Here is a 27,486-nt window from a genome sequence, read left to right as displayed (position 1 = left end):
GTTGTGGTCCTTCTGAAATCGCCAACGATTATATCATGTAATCTCACAATTCACATACACACAATGGTCATCATACATGTTCCATGTCATGCTGTAGTCTAGTCAACCATCCATATATGGAGTGGAACGAATAACCATGTTTAAAATGCCTTCCTTTTTCTTCCTTCCTGCTTCCCTCCTTTCTCTTCCCTTCCCTCTCAGATTTCTTCTTTTCTAATCATAAAGTCTCAAATAACAGTGATATTTCAATGTTCAAATTCATATTTAACTTGGTCAGGAAAATTTTTCCATAAATTCTCTATACAACTGCCTCCCACTATCTAAAACACACTGAAATAGGCACACAGACAGAGGCACACACACACACACACACACACTAAACATTATGCATTACACATACACTACACATTATGCATTTTATATGTGTGTGTATGTGTGTGTGTGTGTCTTAGTCTAGCTCTATAAGGCAATAATTTGTGTTCCCCTTTCCAAACTCTTAACTGAATAGAAGATAAAAAGTACATAATAATTAATAGTACAGTCTTTGGAATCAGATTACTTGTCTGGGTTTGAATTTTAGTTTCATTATTACTTATCCATATGACCTTAGGAATAAGACATTACACTTTACAGTCTTAGCTTTCTCCTTTATATGAATTGTCCTCAGATTCATCCTCTGTAAAACAGAGAATACTGATACTACCTAATACTTCAGTTTGTGGTCAAAGTCTGTTGACTTAATTTATTTTCAATTCTGAACACATTAACTGCAATGAAATGAATATTTAGGAAACTGTTACAGACTGAAGTGCCCCCCCCGCCCCCAATTTATATGTTGAAGTTCTAATGTGATCATATTTGGAGGTGGGGGCCTTTGGGAGATAATTAGGTTTGGGTGAGGTCAGGAGGTTGAAGTCCTCATATAAGTGTTCTTATAAGAAGAGGACTAGAAACCTGAGAGCTCTGAATGCTCTCCCCCTAACCCCTTTCTTAATCTCTCTATTTTTCTCCCTCTTCCATGTGGGAACATGGTGAGAAGGCGGCCATCTGCAGGCCAGAAAGAGCGACCCCACAGGAACTAAATAATACGGTACCTTGAAATTGGAATTCCCAGTCTCCAGAACTGTGGGAAATAAATATTTGTTATTTAAGCCTCCCAATTTAAGAAATTTTGTTATAGCAGCTGCCTGCTAAGACAGAAATGTTGGCTATCTTTAATTTTATGTTAATTACCTGATCACTGGTATTTTGACTCAACAGGGAGGAACATGGTCATTTTAGAAGATTTTCAATATAGAGGGTGGGGTGAAGTGAATAAACTTTAAGGGTAATTTCACTCCAAACAATACATAATCAACAAGTCTTCACGTATGAAATGAGAATTTGCTCAACTTAATATATACCAATTTTGGTTTTTGAATAAGCTAGTAGATGACTCAGAAAATATTACAGAAACTGTTTGGCACAGAAAAAGCAATATATTTAAATGTGTTGATGATTTATTTAATAGAAATACTTTGCTATAGAAAAATGAGTAATAGAGCTAAATAAATGAAGGTTATAAATTCTGAGGTTTGTGTATACACATATTCATAACTATACGTAGACACATGCATTGTAGAGCTTATTAGATCTCACAAAAATTCAAACTTCAACACAATTTTAAAGTCTGTCAAATTAGATCAGCTTTTTGGATGTTATTTAAAATATACACATACTAAAAATATATATTATGGTGAATTGTGGAGATTTCAGCTAAGATCCCACTTTCTGCCTAGCTAGAGGTAATTCAGTCAGCTGACAGGGTCCACCTCAGGTGTAGAGAGCCATTTCTAACACAGCTGAACTCTTCCCAGAGGAGCTTGCACCTGAGTAATGGAGGAAGCAGGGGTATAAAGGACTGGCCATTTTAGCCTGAAGTGGACATTCTGTAGGGTAATCCTTGAGAGTTCCTTGATGAGGCGTCATCATGCCTCCAGCAAAGTCCAACTTCCCTTCTGCCTGATCCAAGTCCTGATTCTTTTTATAAGACATGATGCAGTCCAAACTACATCTCTGTGTCTGCTACTGGATAATAAAATGTAGAGATGTTGATATCAAAACTAAGAGTCTCTGATAAAGCAGGTGATAAGAAAGGGTATTCATCAGTAAGTGAGAGGCACAGGGCTTTTGAAATGTACACATGGAAAAGCTGCCTAAGCACTGAGTGGTGCACAAGGCTGTCGTGCCAGCACTGAATGGGGGCAGCAGCAGAAGAGGGCACTGCAACAGGTCTGAGCAGTGGTTCAAGCAGCCCTGCCACTCAGGCCATGTGATTGATGCACTGAGTCTGATGCCATTTGATATATTAGGGATGGGAAGAAATGTTGAGTGGAATCTGTGGTCACCCCCAGTAGGAGAATCACAATGAGGTCCCCTGGTTTTGTGAACATTGCAGTACAATATGCAGTACAGAATTAAATATTTTTTTAAAAAATCCTGGTATGCTACTGAGCAAGAATTAATGACTGGCCAGGGAATCAGGATCAGACCAGGTGGCCATGTAACTGGACCTGCCCACTCAGACATGGCTACTGACCATCACAAGTTCATGCTGCTCAATAACAAGTTATTACAAATGAAGTGGTTCATACAAGATGGATCATGTTCTCTTGAGAGCCCCTTATCCGGTTGATTGAGATTTTGTGGCACCTGCATTACAGTTCAATTACCCCATATTCCCAATTTTGCTTCCTCCTCTCCTTTCAAAGCTGTTTATCCCTAATAAACATCTTGAACCTCGGTCTCCCCTTGAAAACTGCTTCTGTAGACATATAAGTATTGAAAAGGGATCTATAATGAATTCATCTTATAAAGACACATCATAAGGTATGCAAAATAATCCTTCCCAGTCTCCCATCTCTACCAAATTTCATCATTCCCTCTACAATCATATGCTTCTGCCACTTGAAATACTGCAAAGAATATCCATGCTAGGTCCACTCAGAGGGTTTATAAGCTAGGAAAGAAGAGAAATCAGAGAGCTATAATATTAAAAATACAACATAATATAATATACTAAAATATAAATACAGTATAATGTAAGACATATGATGTTGCTTGCTCATTCTAGGGGAGAGAGAATTTTTGTGTCAGAGCACTTCCAAGGAGGAGTGACTGTAAGAGCATGTTGTAGGTTGACCAGGTTTAAGAGAGTAATTCTAGACAGTGTTGAAAGTACTTAGGCCTATCTGATAAGGAAACTGTGAGCAAGATTGAAGTGTCACTTTTAAAGGAAATAAACCATGGGGACTCAGTGAGAATACGTGTGCTTAGGGCAGAAAGTTTAAGTCAAAACTATGTTATAAAAAGTCCACAAATGATAAATGCTGGAGAAGGTGTGGAGAAAAGGGAATCCTCCTTCACTATTGGTGGGAATGAAGTTTGGTGTAGCCATTACGGAAAACAGTATGGAGATTCCACAAAAGATTAAAAACAGATTTACCATACAATCCAGCAATCCCATTCCTGGGCATATATCTAGAGGGAACACTAATTTGAAAATATTCATGCACCCCAATGTTCATAGCAGCAGTATTTACAATAGTCAAGACATGGAAACAACCTAAATGTACATTGACCGATGCCTGGATAAAGAAGTTATGGTATATTTATACAATGGAATTATTACTCAGCTATAAAAAATAATTAAAATAATGCTATTTGAAGCAACATGGATGGACATGGAGATTGTCATTCTAAGAGAAGTAGGCCAGAAGGAGAAAGAAAAACACCATATATAATCACTTAGATGTGAAATCTAAAAAAAAAGATGAACTTATTTACAAAACAGAGACAGACTCACACACATAGAAAACAAACTTATGGTTACCAGGGAGGGATGTGGGTGGGAAGGGATAAATTGGGAATTTGAGATTTGCAGATACTAACTACTATATATAAAATAGATCAACAACAAGTTCATGCTGTATAGCACAGGGAACTATATTCAATATCTTGTAGTAACCTATAATGAAAAAGAATATGAAAACAAATATATGTATGTATACATATGGCTGAACTATTATGATGTACACCAGAAATTGACACAATATTGCAAACTTACTATAATTTAATAAAAATTTTTAAAAACTATGTTATTTGTCTAATAGTCAAATTATTGATGTACATTTTATAGTAAACCTAATTAAGATTATTCCACATTTCATACGTCTGTCAGCATAAAGCATTTGTTATTCTGGTAAATATCTATACAATATCTTTAAAAAATGGAACATCTCTTTGACAAAGGAAGAACAAATGCCAGAAACACATTCTAAAGTGTTAGGATTGGTCCCAGTGGGGTTACCCAGCTTGTCACCTGACCACGTTTTGCATTTATGTTCTTCTCTAAGTTACACATTTACATTCATGCCCATCATCCAAATATTAGGGCTATGCAGTGGAACACTTAATGACAAGGTGATTTCATTTCATAAAAAGTCAAGTCTTAAGTGTTCCTCTCCATAGCCCTAATGTTTGGATAATGGGCAAGAATGTAAATATGTAATTAAGAGAAAAACATAAATGCAAAGCAAAACCTACCAAGGCAAGGGTGAGGAGGTCAACTGTGCAGTGTTCCATCCCAGGAAACTGTCTCTCCAAAAAATCTGATGTGCTTGCACTCCACACATGCATCTACAGAGGGCAGCTACTTTGACATCTGTCCCACAGAGAGCACACAAGGCAGGGACAGCCCAAGGAGAATGACAGCACCAGAAAAATGAGAGGTATCTGACTCCTTTCCTCTTTCCAAGAGAAGATGTAGTTCATGCCACCTCCCCACTCTCAGCTCCCCAGGATGTGGTTCAGAGAAAATGGGAGAGATAAAAGTTGGACTTTGTAAGTTTTTTATTTTTTAATTTATTTTTTTATTGAAGTGTCATCAGTTACAATGTGTCAATTTCTGCTGTACGGCACAATGTCTCAGTCATGCATGTACATACATGTATTTGTTTTCATATTCTTTTTCATTAAAGGTTATTGGACTTTATAAGTTTTAAACTGCACAGGACTTAACTGAATGTATTTGTACTTGAAGGTGACCATAAATTTATAGTGTTTGCTAAAGATGTTAAATAACAGAAAATGAGATTCAAAAAATGAGTAAAACCAGTCACTGGATTAATAAAATCACGTTTGTACTACACTGAGTTGATATCATGAAGTAGTCTGGCTACATAATTGTAATCTGATTCAAGGAACTCATTAACATATCTATGAAAGAAGAGTAAGTCAAGGAAAACAAAAAAAGTTTCAGTGCAGATATTTTCCTCATGTAAGGGGGAGAAAGCTCCAACCACAGGACTTTAAGTATTTTGGTCTTACTGGCAAGCTTTAAGCTGTCCCAGTCTGAAGCCACTAAATGTCATACTCATGTGACTTTGGTTACTGACATTAGAGACTCACCAAACAAGTTTCTGACTCACAATTTCTTTCCCACATGATATACATACAGATAAAGAATGTACTTACCATGTAGACTCCAGAAAGTCTCATTCAAATACAAAGAAATTCAAAAATGAATGCCTCATTTTTGGGACAGTGATTTTTCATTATAAATTAACAAATGTTCTTTGTTATTATGTATCACTTTTATAATCATGGAAATCTGCTTCTGAGAGATATATACATGGGGCACAAAATCACATTTTTGAACCTGAAGAACTCGGCCAGTCCAAGGCCATTATAAATCCTCCCTGGTGTTGCAACTTTGTATGAAGTCTTGGGAAAATACATTCACCTTCTCCCTCTCACCCAGCGTGGAGGGGTGGGGTGTGGCAGTACCATTCTGCCAAGTGTAATTTCTGCGATGTTCAGACTTCATACTTCTCTTCTTCATGTTTGTGCTTGAATAACCACTCTGAGTGTTCTGCAGTGTCAGAATGACTTTATTTTCTCTTTCTGTCTCTCACTTTTCACCCTCTCGTCTTCTCTCTCTTAAAAAAATATGCCTGCATCTAGGATAATGATTTGTTTTACTAGAGTTGAACTCACTCATTACTCTTTTGTGAGTGATCTTTGTAAGTCTTCTCTCTTGCATGATATAGCATGTGCACAAAGAACATTAACTATCTCTCATCATTAGAAGAAATGATAAGAGCTGACCTGTTTGGGGGCATTATTTGGAGAATGTGGGGGATGATGATTGATCATATTTCTGACACTTCTATCAAAAACCTATAGCTACTCTCAGTCAAAACTGAACAAGCAGGTGCCAACACAGGTGAGTTTAGAATTTTATCTGTTCTGTCTCCATTGTCCACTAGGACAGTTCTTCACAGGAGGGCTCATACCGCTTTTAGAACCCTTACACCATATATGTTAGGGTCAAGGCAGAACCTCAGAGCAGGGAAACTATGCGGTAATACTTCCTTCAGTATTTTATACTGTCTTTTTGGGCCACTCAATGTAGTTCTGTCACAACTAACATAATAAAAATCTGGTAATTTATTATTATTCCCTAATTTAGTTTCTTCTCCAAATAATGGGAAAAACAAATCACATTTTTACAATGTGATGAAGTTCCACATGAGTGAAAAGAAGTGTTGTAAATTGTTTTAACTTCTCAGAATTAGCTAATTCTACTATTCAAAATGCCATGATTCGTTGTAAAATTTTGAGTTTTCAAAACACAACTGTGAAGTAAATTTGGTGTGCAAGGTCAATTTTTATAGATGGCTTCATAAATACATATACAAGACATCTACATTTTACATTATGATTTTCATACATCCTTATGAAAGAACTACTATTAATAAGTGAAAAACAAAACCAAACGCACATTTGACAACATTCAGCCATCAAATGTAACATGTCAGCAATTTATTTTCCAACACGGAAGTTTTAAATACTAACTTTTTTCCTCCATGGGATTAAACTCTGGTAATTTTGCTAAGCTCTTTAATCTTTACTAAAGATGGGAACTTTTCTATGCTTCATTAAAGCTATTCTCAAGAATCAGACAGTGGAAGTGTCTTCCCAACTTTATCTTATTAAAAGAATTTAAAAAGCACATGTTGAAGGAAAATAAAAAGCTAATCACCCAGGTATATTGAAGATCAGGCTGAATTAGCCACCGCACTTTGGAATCACTGACTTACTTTGAACTCCATGGGAGCGTACTATTTTCCAGGTTTCTGACGACACCTCTTTGACGTCCACCTGATAGTGGTGAATAGGCACACCTCCGTGGGAGTCCGGCTTGCTGAAAGAGACCTTGGCTGTGGTCTGTGACAGCTCTATAATCTTCACTCCGTAGGGACTGGATGGCACATCTACAAAGGAATGAAAAAAAGGAACTATAACCCAGGTAACGTGGATGGCCACTATTCAGACGATGCTCTGAGGAACAGGAACAAAGGAAAACTGCTGCCTACATCACTTAGCATATTTGAATTACAAAGCTTGCATAAACCGCTGAATGATCTCTTCAGACTGCAAGAAAGTAGACACTTTATTACCATAGCAAATAAAGAGTAAAATATTCAATATCAAATTTCATTTATTGAGGGAATAATATGACTTCTGTCTTTACTATGCAACATAGCGCTTTATTTGCATTCAAAACAAGCTTGTGAGTCAGTGTGTGTGTGTGTGTGTGTGTGTGTGTGTGTGTGTGTGAGAGGGAGAATGCAAGTACAACTAAAATATAAGACGAAATAGAGACTTTATTTAATCATTAGCATAAATAATTATCTTTTGTGAAAATGTGAGATTATTTTCTTTTTGTTCATTAAATTATATCAATAATTTGGATGCAAGTGTTAAGTTTAGAGAAATTGTCATTATGAACGAAAAACAACTATAAGTTATGTTCTAAAATTTCATTTATGTATCAATTAATTAAAATAAATCTTTAGTTGAGATATTTAAGCTTTAATTCCTGTATTTAAAAAAACAGCTATAAAATCTTCCTTTTGTGTGTATTTGTATTAATCCATTACTCACACTATTTCAAACTCTGAAGATATCCTGGGTGAAACTTCATTTTATTTTCTAGTACAGAAAGCTTTATAAAGAATTAGTTGAAAGGCTGAAAAGGCAACAAGAGACAGTAAGCGAGAAAAGAGTTTTGATGAGGAAAATCAATGAAACCTCTGCTCGAGAAACATGAATAATCAGAAGCATGTTAAACATTAAAGATCTCTCAATCTCTCCTTCTTTCGCATTTGAACAAAACATAAAGATTGGAAATGTACACATAACTTATGTAAATGATATGCATATATTACATAAATATATAAATAAATACATAGTTCCATGTTTGGAATTAACCTTACAAAAACAAAAAGAAAAAGATACTTGATTGAAAATAAAGTAACAATGGTATAGGATGATCCAAAATAAAAAAGAAAAAGAAAGAAAAGAAAACAATACAGTAAATGTAAATTTCTGTTCCGATACAATCAAACATTCATATAAAAATCTCTGGTTGCTGTCAAAAGTCAAATGTGTCTTATTTGCTAGAGTTAAAAAGAACACTGTAGATCACATAAAAATATGCCTTATAAATGGTCCTGGGCAAGACCCAAGAAGGCAGATTTATGGCCTTTTGGATATGAATATTGTAAAGAAATCTAACAGTGTACATTTCAGTTCTAATTAGTAATTGTAAATAATTTGGAGATTTTTATGAAGTGCAGTATGTTATAATTCTAAAGTTCAGAACTAAATGTGCAGTATATGGTGACATTCCAAAGTCATATTGCTATTAAAATCTTATCTGGAAATAAACATTTTAAATTATCTTGATAATTTATTTAAGCTGTCATATACAAACATTATCATAGTTTTCATGTTTCTTTAATTCCTAGGTTATAACTGTAGGTTCTTTTCATCTGCAGATTTGATCTAAAGTTTGCAGAGAAAAAAATACATGCACATTGGTTGTTCTAAATAAAACTGCCAATTCTTCACCCCACACTGAGTGACTCTCTAATGCCAACTAGGTCTAAGTTGGATATCATGGCAATCATAACCTTTAGTTTGACGATACATTTCAAAAGGAAAGGTTGTAAGTACTGGAAGAGGAGGCAGAGATGTATTTTTCTGCACCCTAGCCTTTGACCTTACATGTGTACTTGGTTCTGGGTTCTTACCCTGAGTGCAGAAGTAGCCACCATTTGCTAAGCTGTACACCAACCACAAAATAAGAGTCTTTATTTCTCAGCACAAAAGTACCATCACCAAAATATCAGCCAGAGGGTATCTTTTTCTAGACATATAGATTATTTTCAGACCTGCTGACTCTCATTCTGTTTTTTTCATTTAAATGTATTTTTTTTGGCTTCTCCTTTCTGTTTCCTGACTAAAAAGAAAAGCATGTTTATGACTATAGCTTTAGAATCTTCCTTAACATTCTTTTTTATATTCTGATTTTATATGTCCAGCCACTTACTGACTACCAAATTATGAATTTTTTTTGAAGAAGGGGACAAAATATTTGACGTACAGAATTTATACACACATACGTCCATACATGTATCACTGAAAAAAGTGACTAGAACACACTCAGTCCTCAGGAAATATATGATGAATTAAATATTTCAGTAATTAAAGAGAGTTTACAAAGGAACAGAAAATGTCCAAGTGAACAGTGTCCGATATGTCTCGATCCAAAATCTCTCTTCTCTGCACTTTCTCAATTGTTCTGTAATAACATTCATCCTTGATTCTACCTCTGATATGAATCAAAATTAGTCACAAAGTTATTTTCACTTTCCTGCATTATAATTCTTGCATTCATCTTTTCCTTCTTGTTTCCACTGCTAATTCCCTAGCTCAGGCTCTATCTGCTTCTACCTGTAATGCCATTAGTGGCTCTCAGCTTCCTTTTCTATTGGACACTCCACCAAATTTCAATCCATATGGCACATAAATGCAAAATCAATCTAAAGCACCACTCTAATCACATTACTTCCCTGAGGAGGATATTCAGGAACTTCCTCCTCCTTACAACATCAAACTTAGACTTTTCAGTCAGGCTTTCACAAGCCTGAAATGTCTAACCTCACTGGTTGTATGCAAACAGAAGATCATATAGTAAAAGGTTATTAAACACAGCCCAGTGTTTCAAAGGGGGCTTGTGGATGCTGAATTCCAAACACAACGCTCCCATCATTAGCATATTTTTCTAAATTATTTCTCAGCACTTTCCATCTCAATAATTAATGAATGCCATCAATCACTGAATACATAAATAGAACAATCATGCAAACATGTTTATTTACTCTTTCTTTTCACCTCTGCTAGTACAAATATACAGTTGGATGAAGAGCTTGGATGTATATCACCAGAATCTATGGATCCAAAGTCTGGTCATGTTACTTTTGTCAACTGCAACCTTGGACACATCTCTTAACCTTTTCAAGCATTAGTATTTTTCTCCCTAAAATGGAGATTAGAATAATATCGCTTCTCAGGATGCTATGAGGATTAATTAGTGCTGAACACTTAAATCAGAACCTGAAATATAGTAAGCACCTAGTAAATGTCAGTCATCAGAGTTTTTGCTATCCTTCCCTGATAACTATCCTCTTACTATTTATTTTTTATCCATTGACATCTATCAATGTTTTAGTCAAATAGTAGGTAATAGGCACAATATGGAGGTTCAGCTTAGAAACATTTGCTGTGTATGATAGCAAGGAGCTGGTGTCATAATCTAGGAGTCAGACAGGAACAGCCTATGGAGTTGCTGTATGACTCCGGGCAAGTTAGACTTACTGGGTCTCTGTTTCTTTATATGCAAAATGTTAATAATAACAACACCATTAAAATTGCTGCTGTGAGGGTAACTTGATGGATATAAATCACGGGACATTTACAAATATTATTCTCACTTATCCTTTCTTTAAAAAGGCTGTCACTATATAAATAATGCTGATAAACAGTTTGATGTTTAAATATATGCCTGAAGTCATAGTTTGATCAAAGTATAAATGAGAAAACTTATACAAAGTCTGCCTTGGTAATTTTTTTTCATCTTGTAGTAGATAGAGGAACAATAAGAGGAGTTGCTCCTCTGACTTTAATTATGATAAAACAATAAAATTAAACGGAAAGGAACTAAAAGTGAAGTGGAAGTACAAGAAACCTGATGAAAAAGGCAGAGGGCAATAGCAGATATATACACAGATGTTCGGAAACAAATTGGAAATGATACATCACATATGATGTGCCTCTGTCTAACAAAAAGGCATCCCAAAGTGAAGACACCCCTTTTATAAAGCAAAATTCTGAAAGCACATATCCAAAGATATTCATGTGGAAGAAAAGAGAGTTGAAGAATATAAGGATATGCAAAGGATATCTTGGATGAGCAAGCTTTTTCAAAAACATTGTCAAACTGAAGATGAATCATAGGACTACAAAACAGTATTTTCTCAGGATTCAGGATAAGGTGAGAGTCAAAAATGTAGACTCCAACAGTAACAGAAAAGATGAGTTGTGGAGATGTGTGTGTTTTTGATTTTCAAACTCTTTTCCTCCACTGTGTCCTCAAATTCTCAGGCAATAATAGACCTTAATACCAAAAGTGAAAAATAGAAATCATCAAGCAAGCTCACTCCAAGGGTACCTGTCACTTCTGGACTAACCTATAATAGAAGTCTGCCCTCCTCTTTTCCGAGACTAAACCCTCCATTTCTGAATGGCATTTCTTTTACTCTTCTCTTCTGCAGAACACTGCCTCATCAGGTAGCTCTTTTCTTCCTTTTTCTTCTCTTCTGAAGTTTCACTTTCTCTTTCTTCTCTGTTTTATTGCCATGAATTATAAAGATCTCCCAAATGACAAACTTTCTTCAGTCCTACTCTCTTCCCAGGCAACAAACTCTTCTCTGGTTTCCCTGTCACACTGCTTGAATAGGTTGTTCCTACCTTCTGCCCCAACAGCTTTACTTTTTCTGGAAATTTGGTTTCCTAGAATGCTGGGAAGCTGACTACTAAGATATGGTTTAGTGTCAGTGACTCAGTTCTTTCCCCACAGATGAGGAGATGTGATATACCTGAACTTAGAGCAATCAGAAGAGTTTGATAATTGTCAGCTTTCTTAAGTGAAAGTACTTAAGTGAATATTTATATTTATTTATCCAGAATCATGTTTGAAATCTTATCTTAAATATTTTCTATTGATACTCTGCACCCATTTCTGTCATCTAAGCTAGTCCTCTTTATCATAAGGTATGGGAGGCAAACATTTTTATTTCCAAGACTCACTTGCTGCTATGGTTGTTAGCACCATGAAGGTACTTAAACTGAGTTGCACCTGTTGGTGGCTTAAAATGCTAATGGAAAGTGAGTACCATCCCCACTTTTCTGAGGAGGTGCACTTGGACAAGAGAATCTAGAGATGTGGCTGATGGAAGCAGCTGTATTCCCTACTCCATAGTCTAGTCACACAGTTTCTGGTGCCAGGTAGCTCTGATATCAGCAGAGGGGCAGCTTGGCTCTAGCACTTTGTGACCTTTGGTTAGCAGCTGCAGACTTGACCTTGGACTTCACTTGAGGTATATTGCGACCTTGAGGCCTGAGGACTGGTGGCTGTCTCACATCTCCTCTGCCCTCAGCCTCTCTAATGACTGTATGTTGAGTCTCTAATGACTCAACTGTCTATAATAAATTATTTTCTTCTTGGTTTCTTCAGCAGTCTCCATCTGATAAAAGTCCCAAATATTAAGGGAATTACCAACCAAAGAATTGAATTTCCTAGATTTATGAAGACTCTACTGTGTAGAGCATCACTATCAACTGCATGCACTTCAGGGACCATTCTGAGATGGGTTCCATCTGCTTCTGCTCTGAGTGGTCACCTTATTTCCAATAAACATTATATTTTTATACTTACATAGCTATTTCAGTTGTAAACTTAATCTGACGTTCTAGCCAACCTGTGTCACATCTGAAACCCTGAAAATTCCTTCTCATTTCTTTGCCCATCTGGTTTTCTCCAAATGCCAAATCAAATCATTATCTATTGATTTTTTTCACAACGTTTGATCACATATGTTTAAAATTTTCTTCTCACAAGTAGTTTTACTAACTCTGAATAATTCTTTTCAATTTTATCTGTTCATATACTTTTAAATCCATCAAGTAAGCTGAGGTACTCCAGGGATCTGCCCTTGATTATATCATTTACCTCTAATATTCTCCATTCATACGCTCATTGAATCCCAAGGTGCCAATGGAAATTATTTCTTTAAATATATCCAAGTCTTGATCCTTGTCACAAGTCATGGAGTCCCACGTCCCATTACTAACTGAGCATTTCAACTAACACTCATAAGCAAATCAAATCAAACACACTGAATCCTTTGTACATTCAATAATTCATCTAAATCTGCTATGAGTCAGGCAATTTTCTATGTTCTAGGATAAAAATTGAGACAGCAGTCACCTCTCTTACAGAGATTATATGCTAACTACATAAAAGTGACTATCACATATAAATTATTTATTATAAGTACTATGGTCAAAAATTAAGCAGGCAAGGGAGATCATTTAGGTGGGGATAGGGAGCAGACTTGGCATGTTGTAATTTTAAATTACGCAGACAGAAATACCTTTGTTAAAAAAGTAATATTTGACCAAGGACTGAAAGGGTAAGAAAACGACTCACATGAAAGTATTAGAGAGAGAAAAGACTAAGTAAAGAGATGAAATGAGTGTTTGAAGAAGGGGGTGGCCTGTGGAGAGCAGCATGAGCAAGGTGCAGCGACAGGAGACGGAGTCCAGGGAAGGGCAGTAGGGATGGAGTGATGGGAAACCTCGGGAAGCCTGATAGACCTTTATAATCACTATGGCTTCACCTCTGAACAAAACAGTAAGCCACTGAAATGCTTTCAACAGAAGAGAATTATACTTTATTTATTTTTTAATAATAATAAGCTCTCTTGATTTTTTATTTAGATTCCACTCTAGAGATGGAGGCATAGACCAAAGCAGGAAAGCTAGTTGAGAAATTTTTGCAAAAACCTACATTAAAAGCAAAACCAAACCAACCAAACAAAAACTAGAATATAGAACTTGATTTCCTGAGAACAATGAGGCCCTGGAAATACCTTGTTGGTAAAGTCAATACCTGTTAAAGGGTTGGGTTACGGGCAAAGCAAATAAGCAGACCAAGGATGACTGGTTGTCTCTTGACCTGAACACCTGGAAATAGACTGTTGCCATTTACTGAGATGAATAAGAATGCCAAAGGAAGGTATGTAGGGGTGAATATAGGAGATTAGCTTTTCCCTCTGGACATCTGGACATCTGCATTGGCTATAGAACATCTAGGTGGAGAGGGAATTTAGCTTGATATAAAAGTATAGCATTCAGGGAAAATATCCAAGCTCAAGATACATTTTGGAGTTTCCAGAGTCTAGGTGGTATTTAAATCCAAAAAATTTAGAAGAATAACAAGGGTGTGAGTATAGATAAAATAAAAAGAAACCTCATAAACTAAAGCGCAGTGATTTTTAAAGTTCAGAGAGATGTGGAACAACTAGGAAAGAAGACCAAAAAGAGCCCAGTGGGGAAGAAGAAAATCCAGGAAAGCATGGTGACATGACGGCTGTGATGGGGGCTGGGGAGATGATTCAAGGAGAAAAACAAAACACTCAGTTGTATAATATTCTGTTGCTGGATCAAGAAGTATGAGGATTGAGAATTGACCACTGGGTTGAGCATGAAAAGGTCAACGGATACCATGATAATAGTAGGATCTACAGATCAGTGGAGATAAAAACCAGACTGGAAATGTTTGTGACAGAATAAGATGAAAATAATTAGATGTAGCAAATACAGTCTGTTCCTTTGTGAAGTTTATTAACAGAAATGATGCAGTAGGGGAGAACTGTTGCAGTAGCCAGAAGGATTTTTAAGGTCAAGACAATTTTTTGAAGATAAAAAGAGTTATGTTCCACTGCAGCAAAAAAGATAAAAGAAAAAGAAAAGAAGGAAAAAAGACATTTTTTAAAATATTGACACTAGACCAAAATAAAAGCAATCTATTTGTCTAATTATATGTGTGTATATATATATTTTTTTTCTGGAACAGTGAACATTACTTTAGAATGAGTTAACATTTATATATATTAGGCTGTTTAGAGAAACACAGAAACCCCGTGCTATGTTGAAATCAGTCTCTAAAATGCTATGTTATTTCATGATAAGTGGATCATAATGCTTTAAGACTAAAAACTCCAAACATCCCTTCTGTATACACAGTGAAACAGAGTGTAAACAAGATGAACATTTTTAAGGAGATTCATGATTTGATTTCTCACTAACCTTCTATTTCTATCACTACCACTGAAGCCCTCCAGACTTCGATTCAATACTCATTTCTTTACAATCCATGCCTTTTCACAGCACTTGATTCTTTCTAGTTTTCTACTCTTCATTGGACCTGTTTGTACTCACTCTTTCAGAATCCGCTCAACAGTTAACCTCTTTGAAGGCTTCCCCAAGAATTATAATCAGAATTCTATTTTATGTTCCCCAGCATTTGATTCATATTTCTAATGCAACTCATATCTTTTATTCTTTAACTTATTTGTAAAAATCAAGTGCTATGTATTATTTATCTTCAGATTCTCAAGGTCTAAAACAGTGCCTGGCACCTACTAGAAACTCACTTTTATACATGGAGTGAATAAAACAAATGATTCGCAATTGATGCAAGCATGGATCCCTAAAAATAATATCTAGTTATACTAGTTTACTTTTTTTCAGAAGAGTATGGGAATTAGGAGATTAAGAAGATGTCATAAATAGTTTTTACAGACAAAGAAAAATGTGCCTTATAGTATAGGAAAAAAGAGAAAGATGTAGATTTTCCAAACTAGATCATTAAACATATTTTCAAGCAAACTAATTTTAAGCTGTTTTCAAGTTTTATGGAACAAGGGATAGAATATGGTCCAGGTTCAAGTGCATGTAGAGTGACTATAATTCTGTATCTACAGAATTCTGTTCAATTGATACAGCTTAACCTGTAGGCAGGTCTCTGTTCTCAAAAATGACTTGGATAGGCCTACCCATGACGTAGGTGAAAATACAGATAACTGCTTCATGATATTTGTGAATTAAATCAGTCTTGGAAAGAGAGCAAAAATATTGGATTTGACAGGGTCTCCGTAGGTTAAAATGACAAGTTCAACTGGACAAGATGAGATCTAACAGGGGTAAGTACAGAGTCCTGAACTGAGGTTTTAAAAAAAATCAACTGTGAAGCATAGTGCAGGAGACCTTACTTAATAGCAGTCTGTGTGAAAAGACGTAGGAAAAAACACTACATGGAAAAAAATGGCAAAATCAAATGAAATTTTTAATAAAAATGTGGTGTCCAAAACAAACAGGTCACTATCCCATCATTAGAGTTTACTGTGCTTCTGTCTGTGATGTCTGAAGCTATGTATTACGTCTGAAGAGACAACAACATACTTACTTGTACCTAAAGGAAATGTGAACAACATGAACTATCATTTGGCTAGAACAGTAATTATGTAACATTTGTTAACTACACACACTGTGTGCTGGTGCTTGACTACATTTCCTCACTTAGTCCTCACAGCAGTCTTACAGGTACGTTTTGTAAAGGCTGCTGTGGCACCTTGGAAACCCTTTCAGGACTGAGGCAGGCTGTCCCCAGTTACTAGCAGACAGCTTACAGCAGACTTCCACCCCTAAAACTGTCCCGGAGAAGGTGACTTGATTAGAAAAGTATGTCAATTAATGAAGAAAAGGCAAAATCATTGTATTAAGGTTTAACATGAAAAGTTTACAGTTAAAAGTTAAATATGGCAATGATGAAAGAAAATTACAAATAAAATCATTTGATGAAGTTTAAAAGTTAAAATGTTTCAAGAAAAACGTCTAAAAATACATGTATAAATACACAGAATGTCTTGTCAGATCATGATGTATTGGAAGAAGAAAACTTTAAGGAAGGGATGATAACTGTTAACTATATAGTTGCAATTTCATTTACCTTTATTTGTTCTACATTTTAAAATTTGCTCCAACATAGGTATTTAAATCAAAAAACAAAGTATGCTTCCTACCTAGAAAGTAAGATTCTTACTAGCAGGTACATTTGAAGAAACATTTTTCATGATGTAATCTTTTTAAAAAAATCTGTCTCTATCTCTAATTTTATTTGTATTTGGCATTTTGATAAAAGGTATTTTTAAAAGTATTTAGTTCAGTTTTCTAAAGATGGGAAATAGACCAAGAGGACAGGACCAATTCTTGCCCATGAGTATGAAATCACAGTTTAATAGAAAGACCTTGTTCAGGGTTTTTCAGATTTAATCAAAGCACAGTGAAATATCTTCTATTAAAAAAAATAATTCTAGAAAGGAACAGCTGTAGGTTCTTTGGTGTTACTTGTGAGAATGTGAAAATAAAAATGCTCTTTAAAGAAAAGGATTTGACCTATTAAGATCATGTGTAGTAAATGGTACCATAAAAAGAAGATTCTGCCCTTGGGAGTGCTTTGATTGAGTCAATATTTGATCCCACTAATTATTTAAATCATTATCATAAAAATAGATACAATAATAACAAACTGTGTTTTTATATATTACTTCATAGCTTGTGAACATAACTTTCCTCTATAAAATGGGTATAACATCTCATATACTTCACTGAGCTGCTAAGAGAATTACGGAGATGAGTGCTCATGCTTCAGTTTAGCTAATCACTCCCCTCTTCTCACTGGAACTTTATTGCAGTAATGGCAAAAGAAGTGGGAAGTGGGAACCATGGAGGTGAAACATCCCCCTCATGAGTATGAGGGGCATCTCTATGCCTATTTCTATGCCCTATTATAATTTCACTGTGACCAACTTTATCTCCATTGTTAAGAACTATGCTGTCATCACACTTATTAAGAGATCAAAAGAGATGTCTGAATAAATTGTTATATTTTAGAATGAAAATTATACCTGCATATTTGAAAATGCTAGTTGCATATGAATAAATGATTATTTAACATGGAAAGTGTTGTTCTTAATATTTTTAAAGCCACTGACAGCATCATATATCAAACTATGTATGCAAACACCCAGAAGACATTGATGGTATTTATCAAAATGTCTCCTATGTTCACAAGATATGTTGCTTTTCTTTTCTTTTTTTTTTTTTTAAATTTTAAAGACCTCACCTTGTTGGAGGGGAAAAGGTAATTAAGTTTAGTTATTTATTTTTAATGGATATACTGGAGATTGAACCCAGGACCTCGTGCATGCCAAGCAGCACTCTACCACTGAGCTATATGCTCCCTGCTATTGCTTTACTAAAGTAGCTCTATCTTATACATATTTGGTTTTGGTCTTAGTTTGTTTCCTTTTTATTTTTGTTTCTTTAAAAAAAATTGTATTTATAGAAAATTTACAAGAAGAGTGCATGAAACTTTTCTTTTTAACCTGAACCATTTAGAGTAAGTTGACCTGATGCTAGATTTAGCATTTATTTACTACAGCATAACATTCTCCGACAGAAGATCTATGAAACAATTAAACTGCCATCTAATCCAAAGACCGCAACTAAATTTTATCCTTATCCAAATAATTCTCTTTATAACAAAAGGATGCATACATGGAATTTATTTGCTATGTGTCTTTACTGTCATTTAGTCTGGAAAGTTCCCTTAAACACTCCTGTTTTTCATGGCTTTGACACTTTGAAGGCTATTTTGTAGAAAGTACCTCAATTTGGATTTGTCTTCCATTTCCTCGTGCTAGATTCTGACTATGCATTTTTGGCAAAAAATATCACAGTAGTTATTCTATGTGCTTCTCATCGCCTCTTTCTGGAAGTGTGCAAGTTTGATTTTCTCATTGCTGTGATACTAACTTTGATCACTTAATTGAAGTGGGATCTGCTAGTCCCAACAACTGGAAAGCTATTTTTTTTTTAATTTTGTAATTAATTAATAATTTGGGGGTAGGTACCTTAAGACAATTTTGATTTAATTTTTCTTGTTTAATTTTCACACACCTGTTAGCAACCACTGATAGTCCCTAGCTGGATTAATTTACATTATGTTTGTTAAAGTTGGATAATGAATGTTTTTAACATACCCCATCCTTTTTTTAAAATGTCCTTCCTTTATGGCACAACACATTATTCCAGGCTTATCTTGTACTTTCTTTGTCCCACTCCCAGAGTCAGCCATTTTTACAAAGAGCCCTGGTAACTCTCGTGAAGGATGGTATTTAAAAATCAAGATCCAGCTGTCAGGTGCGCTCTTTGTTATTAGGATATTGCAGCTCTTACGTCCTCTGAGTGGGTAGAATTAGCTTAGAATTTTTTTTTAAATAAAATTCTTGACAAGAAGAAACTCCTTGTAGAAATGGCTGAACACACACACACACACACACACACACACCACTACCTTTATTACACACATTTATTTCTTTTCTCTTTTCTCTATCCATCTACGTATATAAAACCAGAGTCCACACCAATACCCTCAATACCCATCATTAGCCTAGGCTCATTCTAATTTGCCCATTCCCTACCTGCATCTCATTTCTCCAAAGGCAAGATAACTATGCCTTATTATACCCTATGTTAGTGACGATAATCTTACCACTTTTGAAGAAATGACTTAGCTATCACTGTCCCCGCTCCTTTATTTGGAACCCTCCTTACTCTGATCAGGTTCCAACACTCTTCTCTGGGTTGCTGATTCTGTTTTGGTACATGGACATCCTTTTCACCTGACATGGGCTCAAACACCTCACACTGGGCCACATAAGTCTCCCTTTACTCCATCCACTCTGCTCAGCGTCTGACACTCCATGCCAGGCTGCTGTGCACCATCCCACCCAAATACAGATGTCGACATTGCTCAGATGTAGAACTTAATTATTCAAGAGAGAAAAAGAGGAAGAAAATAAGGAAGAAAGAGAAGGAGGAAGGAAAGATTTTTAAAACAAAAGAAAGTAAAAAAGCTTTTCCTTTTTTTTCACTTAATACATAGCACAATATTTCATGCTAAATTTTGACTGTTTTAATTTATTGCTCTTTGGAACCAAAGTGATCTGTTACAGTGTCAAATACCATATGTCAAATGGTTGACCTGTTTTACTAGGTCAAATAGTGAAATGAAATATTTAGTTACAGTATTAACATATATTTTGAAATATTTAAATTTCTACATAATGTTTCTCATAATAGTTTATTTGAAATCACATTACACTTTCAGTGTTCAGATTCTTCAGGAATGACTGAATTTTATAAGCATTAAATAAGGAGGTCTTATCAGAGGAATCACATTTATAAGTTTTGATGTATGCTTCCCACCTCAGACATTGTGCCTAATTCATTTTATATCTTCATAACAATTTCAGTTGAATTTATCTTTTTCCGAAACAAAGTCTTATCCTGTATCTGTCACAATATTTTGGATTATATGGAGAATTACAGCTTTTGAGAAATATTTCTGATAACGTAATAGCTCTTAACTTGAATGCACATTTTGTATTTTTTTATTATGGTTGGAAAGAGGGAAACCCACTAATTTCCAATCTTCACTAGAAAGTTATGTACCAAATATATTTTTAATAAAAAATTACAGTAAGTAATATGAGATACAAAGATGTATAGACAGTATTTCCTATAAATTTAATAAGATTGTTTAAATGTCATCAATGTAATGTTCTATTTTGCATATTTTTCTAGAATTATAGACCCTTAAAAACTACACAAATAAGTCTTGGTCATTTATCAAATTTTACCTTATAGGAAACTGGGTAATTTGTAAGAAAATGCAATATATAATAGTGTATTGGTATTAATATAATTATAGATAGATAGACAGACAGACAGATAGATAGACAGATCCATCGATCATGTATCTAGTTACTTATAAAAGGTTCCTACTAATTACAAGGAAATTCGCCTAATTTCCTAAGGCTTGGGGTTCATATGAGTAGCAATTGCTTCTTATTATTACAGATGATACTTCAATTTATTATCAGTCAATTTGATATGACTTAGTACATTTCATTTTCCTAGAATTTAGTTGGCTTGTATAATGGTTTATTCATATGCCTAAATGCATGGAGTCTATTTCCCATGATTTTCACTGAGATTAGTTTCTTATGACTTCATGAAAGACAACACATACTGGTTTATTTCCTTCCTTCCTTCATCCCTTCCTGCTCCCTTTCCCTTCTACCTTAACTCCCTCTTATCTTAACCTTTTCCTTCTTACTTCCTTCCCTAAAACCCTTTCACACAGTCCCTCCCTCCCTTCTCTCCCAGAGTAGTAAAATAAAAGTTAAATTGGAGAATAGCCAGGTTTTCCAGTTACATAATGATGTGATTATTAGCTTTGTAAATGTTTAAATTTTCCTTTTGATCTTTACAATTAATGACATTATTTTAATAATGTATAATGTATTTTAATAAGTATATACATAACAATATAAAATTACAGTTATATATTAGAACTCGACTTTGAAAATGTTTTAAAACATTTTCATGGAATCTATTTATTCTATTAAAATAGATTTTTTATTTATTCTATTAAATAATTATTATTCTATCAAATAGTAATTAGTCTATTAAATAAATATTACTCTATTAAAAAATTTATTCTATTAAAAAATAACATAACAGTAACTGTCTGCTATTTCTCTACCTAGACTTAAAAGACAATAACTCATGTTTTTGCATCATCTGAGCTATATAAAGTATAAAACATATATACTTTCAGATTTATAATCAGTCCTGTAAAACATAATGACAAATTCTATAATATATATGCTTATATATATGTGTGTGTCTATATATATATATACACACAAAAATAAATAAAAACATAGCAAATTTCCATTTAAAGTGAATTTTACTTTACATGATTATTATTTCTATATTGCTAAGCTTTAGGTAAAGAGCTAGAATGTTTTTATATACATAAAATAAAATATATCTCAGCAAAAGTTATATAACCAACATTTTTCCATTTGCCTTTGTACTTTCAAATTTAAAATTTTAAAATAGATTAATTTTACTTTCTCTAAATGTCTTTTATTTATTTATTTTTTTGGACAGGATTCTTGCTTTACGTGACATGTAAGATGACTTCTTAGGACATATATTTCCTACCTCTTTCCTAGATATATCACAGATAAAGCTGAGGGAATTAGATAAAAGTTTAAAATGAATCTTGATTAGTGAATACAGTTTAAGTCCTCACTATATGTCAGATACAACTGTTCCAAATTTTTAAGCGCCAATTCTTTCTTTCTAATCATAACCTAGATCAGACTTACTAAAATGTAAAAGCTATTGCTTCCAGAAATATTTTATGAGATCACAGAAATTACTGTGCTATACTTACCAGCCAAAGCAAGAATATATTCTTGAAATCTTGTTCCTATACGGTTAGTTGCTGTGCAATTATATCGTCCAAAGTCATTGTCAGATGTAGGTGCAATCTAAAATTATTATAATAAGAAAAGTTTAACAATTTTAAAACAACATCACGGAAGCTTTAAAATAGACTCCTTAATGCTTACTATCTTTACACATATTCAATTATTCATAACTTCTTGCTATAAGTCTTTTTCTGTTTCAAGTGAGCATTACCTCCTTTACAGATGTAATCCATGGACCTATACTATCTATAGGACTAAGTAAAATAGAGTTTATCTATCAATTTATTAAGTAGATAAATGTCATCATTTTGTTGTATCTACTAAATAGAAAATCACTAGATATTTATATATGATTAGCACACAGTTTGAAAAATATATACTCTGCAATTGCTGCAGACTTGACTTTGAAAACAGGAATCCTGTACCAGAGACATTGATACCTATTTGTTTTCTGAGTTTCAGCCTAAAATTAGGCAGATTTAAAGTTCAAGAAAGACTCAAAATATGTCAGCTTTCTCTTCTTTTTATGATTGTATTGAATATAAAATATTAACAAAGGATGAGGACACACTCAAGAGAAAAATATTTCCAGGAAGAGATTTTGTAAGAATCGCCCTGTGTAGCAATCCCTGTAGACAGGGACATTATCTTGATACCTAATAACAGTATCTTGCCTCTACTTCTGTTCAATTCCTATCATTCTCTTTCAGTTTAGGGGGAAAATTGCTGACCTCAATCTTTATAGATTGGAAATCCATAATTAAGTTAACCTTCCATGATTCTCTTGCTGAACTGTGGGACCAACCCTGTAATTCTAACGTACCAAAATTCTGAAGTATCAATTCAGAGAAGAGATTTGATGATAGTAATAGATATAATTTTCAATCCCAGTAACTATAATTAAGAGAGAATATGCTTACAACAAGAGTTGCTGTTAATTTCAACTCTATCCAAAAGGGGGAAGATGATTTTGTGATAATGGGAGGCTATTAACTAAACGTGCAATTTTGAGGTCCACTGACGATGATAATTCTGAAAGAGTACAAAAAAGCTGTGTCATTCATTCTCTAGTCAGTTGTCCATCTAGGAAGAGATCATACGTTTGAGGATTAGGAGCTTTAACAGCTCTTATATAAGTACTTCTAAGTGATTAAAATATTAATTTTCTTACATTCAGGTTTCAACATACAAAGCTATTTTAACTCTAAAATAATCTTACTAGTGAGAAAAGAATTTGACCAAAAAAACACTTTATTATACAGATATATGAGAGAGCTATTTGTATGGTATACCACTAGGGAAGAATGTGCATTGAATCAATGCGATGCAAAGATGGAGAGCCATGTCAAAGAATCCTGACTATTGCACAGCTCCTCAGGAGTAATAAACTAATTTAAATGTATCTGTCTTCATTGGAACAATTTTTAAAAGTCTCAATTCAGTTTTGTTTTGCTTTACTGTTCCTGGCAGTTCACCTCTCAAGAACAAAAGTTTAATAATTCTCTCTGAAATAAATAATACCTTTATCATGCTGTATGATTAACAAATACAGAAAATACTCCTAGTAGCACAGACTATTAATAAAATACAGATCTCGACATAACCGGGCCAAATCACGTGCCCTGCAGAATATCTGGTGCGTTATAGAGAAGCTGTATGAAAGTAAAGTCCAGTAGTGGTTTTACATCCAATCCCAGCACAGTGAAATAATAGATAATTTTATCAAAATACATAATAATATACAACAGAGATATATGTTGTTTGTTTTAAAAATACTTAAATGTTAAAATATGCAAATTATTGTTGATATTTATCCACAAAGTGCTAGGAACATCTACTTACGACACCACTTCTTCATATTTAAATATGCGGTTAATATAATTCATTTTACTTAAGATGCTGGACTTTGATAGAATATAATAGATTAACAGACACAGTTTCGAACACCAAAATATATGCTGAGAGTACAATGCTAATAAAGGAGTTCTCTAGTCTCTTTCCTAAATCTTCCAAAACTTGATTTCCTCTTTCTGTGTATTCCATGGTGAGAAAACCAATTATTTAACAGCATCTTTACTTGGACCAAAAGGAATAATAATGCAGATGATCCAGAGCAGAATATTATTCCAATCAACCTGTTGGAAACTTCTGGCATCAAATTTTGCTCATACATTGAAAAGTTATACTATTCCCTGAGGAGAGTGCTCAGGAAAAACAAAGGAACAGATTTGAATGAACCTCAGAAGTGCATTTATTGGCATGGCAGGAACCCAAAAGATTCAAAAAATGTTTTGCTATGTTTTAAAATTCTTAAGTTAAAAATGAATACAAATATTTAATCAAAAAAGGGAAAACTTCAAAAATTAATTCAAGACATCTATTATTGACCAATTTGTTATTAATTGTAAACTTGATTTTTTTACAGTTTTTATATATTCTTAAAAATTAGCAATTACATGACTATTATAATAAATAGTAAACAAAAATAATTACCAGGTACTATCCAGGCAACTATAGATGCTAGTAATCAAAATTAGTCACAGTTATTATTGCTTTTGTTGTTGTTGTTGCTGTTGTTGTTATTTTGCTTTGTTTTATCTTTAAATTGGGTTAGTTACATGTCTATATTATTTATTCTGGATTTGAATTTAATTTTTGAAAATAGTATACACACCCACAAAAAACAGTGTAGCTCAAGGTCAGTGCTTTAACCACCAGATTACCTAGCTATGTATAAAAGTAACAACAATGGCAGTTTTCACTTTGGGGTGGGGAGGAATGCCATTTAGGCAGAAGATTAAATGACATGAGAGCTTTATATGAGTAAGATATTCAAGTGTCAGTTCATAAAATGTTACTTGACATTGATTATGGAGAATTATGAGCTATTCTAAAAACTGAAAAGTGGCAAGGTGAAGTAAAGCACGGATGACGGATTAGTCTGTCATTTCAACATGAACTTACACCTGCCTGTTATGGACTGCATCGTGTCCTCCCACAGAATTCAACTATTGAAACCCTCATCTCTAATGTGACTGTATCTAGAGATAGAATCTTTGGGAAGGTAATTAAGGCTAAATGCGGTCATCAGAGTGGGGCCTGACTTTCTTATTAGAAGAAAAGACACCAGAGCTCGCTCTGCAGGTACAGAGGAAAGGTCACAGAGTGCACAGTGAGAGGGCAGTATCTACAAACCAATGAGAGAAAATTCGCCAGAAACACTTCTGGCACCTTGAGATTGGACTTCTAGCCTCCAGAAATGTGTGAAAAAAAATGATTTCTCTTTTTAAGCCACCCAGTCGGTGGTCTTTTGTTATGGCAGTCCCCATGCTCAAATAAACTACCCCAAACTGAAGTCAAGTCTAACCTCGATTTTTCACTGTGGTTAAATACCTAAAGTTTAGATTAAATCTGCCCAAACGTCTCTCTAAAATTGATCTCCCTGTCAATTTGCCAATTGATAGTCCTTCTAATACAGATATTTAAAAAAGCAATTTAAATTGAAATAGATTTAGACAAAGTGGCTTAATTACCAAAGAGTCAGTCACCCAAACATTTGGGGGAAATGATAGCTAAATCCTTTTATCAACCAAATATTTTCCTAAGTTTAATTACTGGGTAGAAGAGTCAATATGGCACCAATGAGAATATCTTTAAGTTAATGCAATATGGCTATCAAGTGTTATTCTAAAACATGTGTTTTTAAAATGCATGTATATGGAATTAGTAGAGAAAATGTAGCATCTTTTTAGCTAAATAAGACTGAAGAAAATTCCCAATTGTTCTGAAAGCATCATAAATTGGAAGGACTCCTGATCACTGTCAAGTAAATCTGGTTTATTTAGTAACGTGTAACTATGTAGCCAGTAGACAGCAGTTATATATGCCACTCTAAGGAGCAGGAAGGTGTAATCACAGAACGAATGGCTACTAGCAACACTGAAGTTGAACTTTTGGCCTTCAATAACTGACAAATTTTTCTTTCTCCCTATATTTTCCTCTGATATAATTGTTTATTTCTCAAAAATAAATTCATGAAAAATAATGACGTTTGCTATTTACCCATATTTCTATAAAAGTAAATAGTGAGACATTAATGGACTATGATCCAAATGTATAAAATTTCTCTTCATGAAATACACAATATGGTACACATACACTACAGGATAAAATGTTGTATACTACATTTATATATTAAGATACTTAAACGCATTCTAAAATAGTAGATAACTGCTAAAATAATAAAATTTGTTGATATACACATGAAGACTTACCTCTAATATCATTTTTCTCCCTGCACTATAAGTCTTTAAATTAGTGGTGTTTTTAGCTGGCAAAACTAATTTCTCTCTTCTCCAGTGGACTGATGCTGGTGGATTAGATTTCACATCACAGCTTATATTGATTGGATTTCCTTCCCAAGAGTAATAAATTGTTTGGTTTGATACGAACTTGGGAGCATCTGTAAAGCAATATAATATAACATTATAGACCTTTTCTTTAAGGTAAATAGTCACTTAATTAGTGAAAACAATAGTAATTATTGTTTGACTACAAAAAGAAACCACAGCAATTCTAATTTCATATATTTAATATGTGATATCAGAACTCATAAAAATATACTATTTGACTGTTTCATTAAAGCATTTTAATATTAATATAAAAACATTCAAAGTTGGTCAATTATTAAACTATGAAATAGTTTAATAGTTGTTTGCTTTTAATAATCTGACAAAAATTTCTATCTAGTAAATTAATGGCTCTCTATGTAAGTGGAATATATTTCTGAAAACAAGCCACATTATAAAGTGATAATTCAAGATAAAAGCTAATAAAATCAGTGATCTTGCATCATTTTTTAAATCTTATCTTAGTTATATAATTCCTTCTATAAAATATTTTAAGGCAGATATAAAATCTCAATTGAAATAGCAATACCACAACTAAACAACAAATATTGCACTGAAATATCATTTCTAGTTTTTAATTACTAGACATGATTTAATTTAATCAATAAGTTAATTTAAATACTGAGTTCCTATAATGCTCTGTGAATCTT

At 34.0% G+C, this 27,486-nt stretch overlaps 1 protein-coding gene across 2 annotated transcripts in view; it reads right to left on the bottom strand.

Moving 5' to 3' along the window:
- Window positions 1-27,486, bottom strand: part of NCAM2 (neural cell adhesion molecule 2) — a 430,164-nt gene that overhangs the window by 67,073 nt on the left and 335,605 nt on the right. For both annotated transcript variants that reach the window (XM_010977397.3, XM_031458159.2), the window contains exons 10-12: window positions 26,702-26,889; window positions 22,391-22,487; window positions 7,143-7,316 (exon numbers count right to left, since the gene is read on the bottom strand). In XM_010977397.3, coding sequence (XP_010975699.1) covers window positions 7,143-7,316; window positions 22,391-22,487; window positions 26,702-26,889 — 459 coding nt within the window. The remainder of the gene's footprint in view (window positions 1-7,142; window positions 7,317-22,390; window positions 22,488-26,701; window positions 26,890-27,486) is intronic.

Source organism: Camelus dromedarius, chromosome 2 (assembly GCF_036321535.1).
Source record: "Camelus dromedarius isolate mCamDro1 chromosome 2, mCamDro1.pat, whole genome shotgun sequence".
Lineage (NCBI taxonomy): Eukaryota > Metazoa > Chordata > Mammalia > Artiodactyla > Camelidae > Camelus > Camelus dromedarius.
Note: the sequence above shows the minus strand (reverse complement) of the source record. Positions and strands in the feature narration are given on the sequence as shown.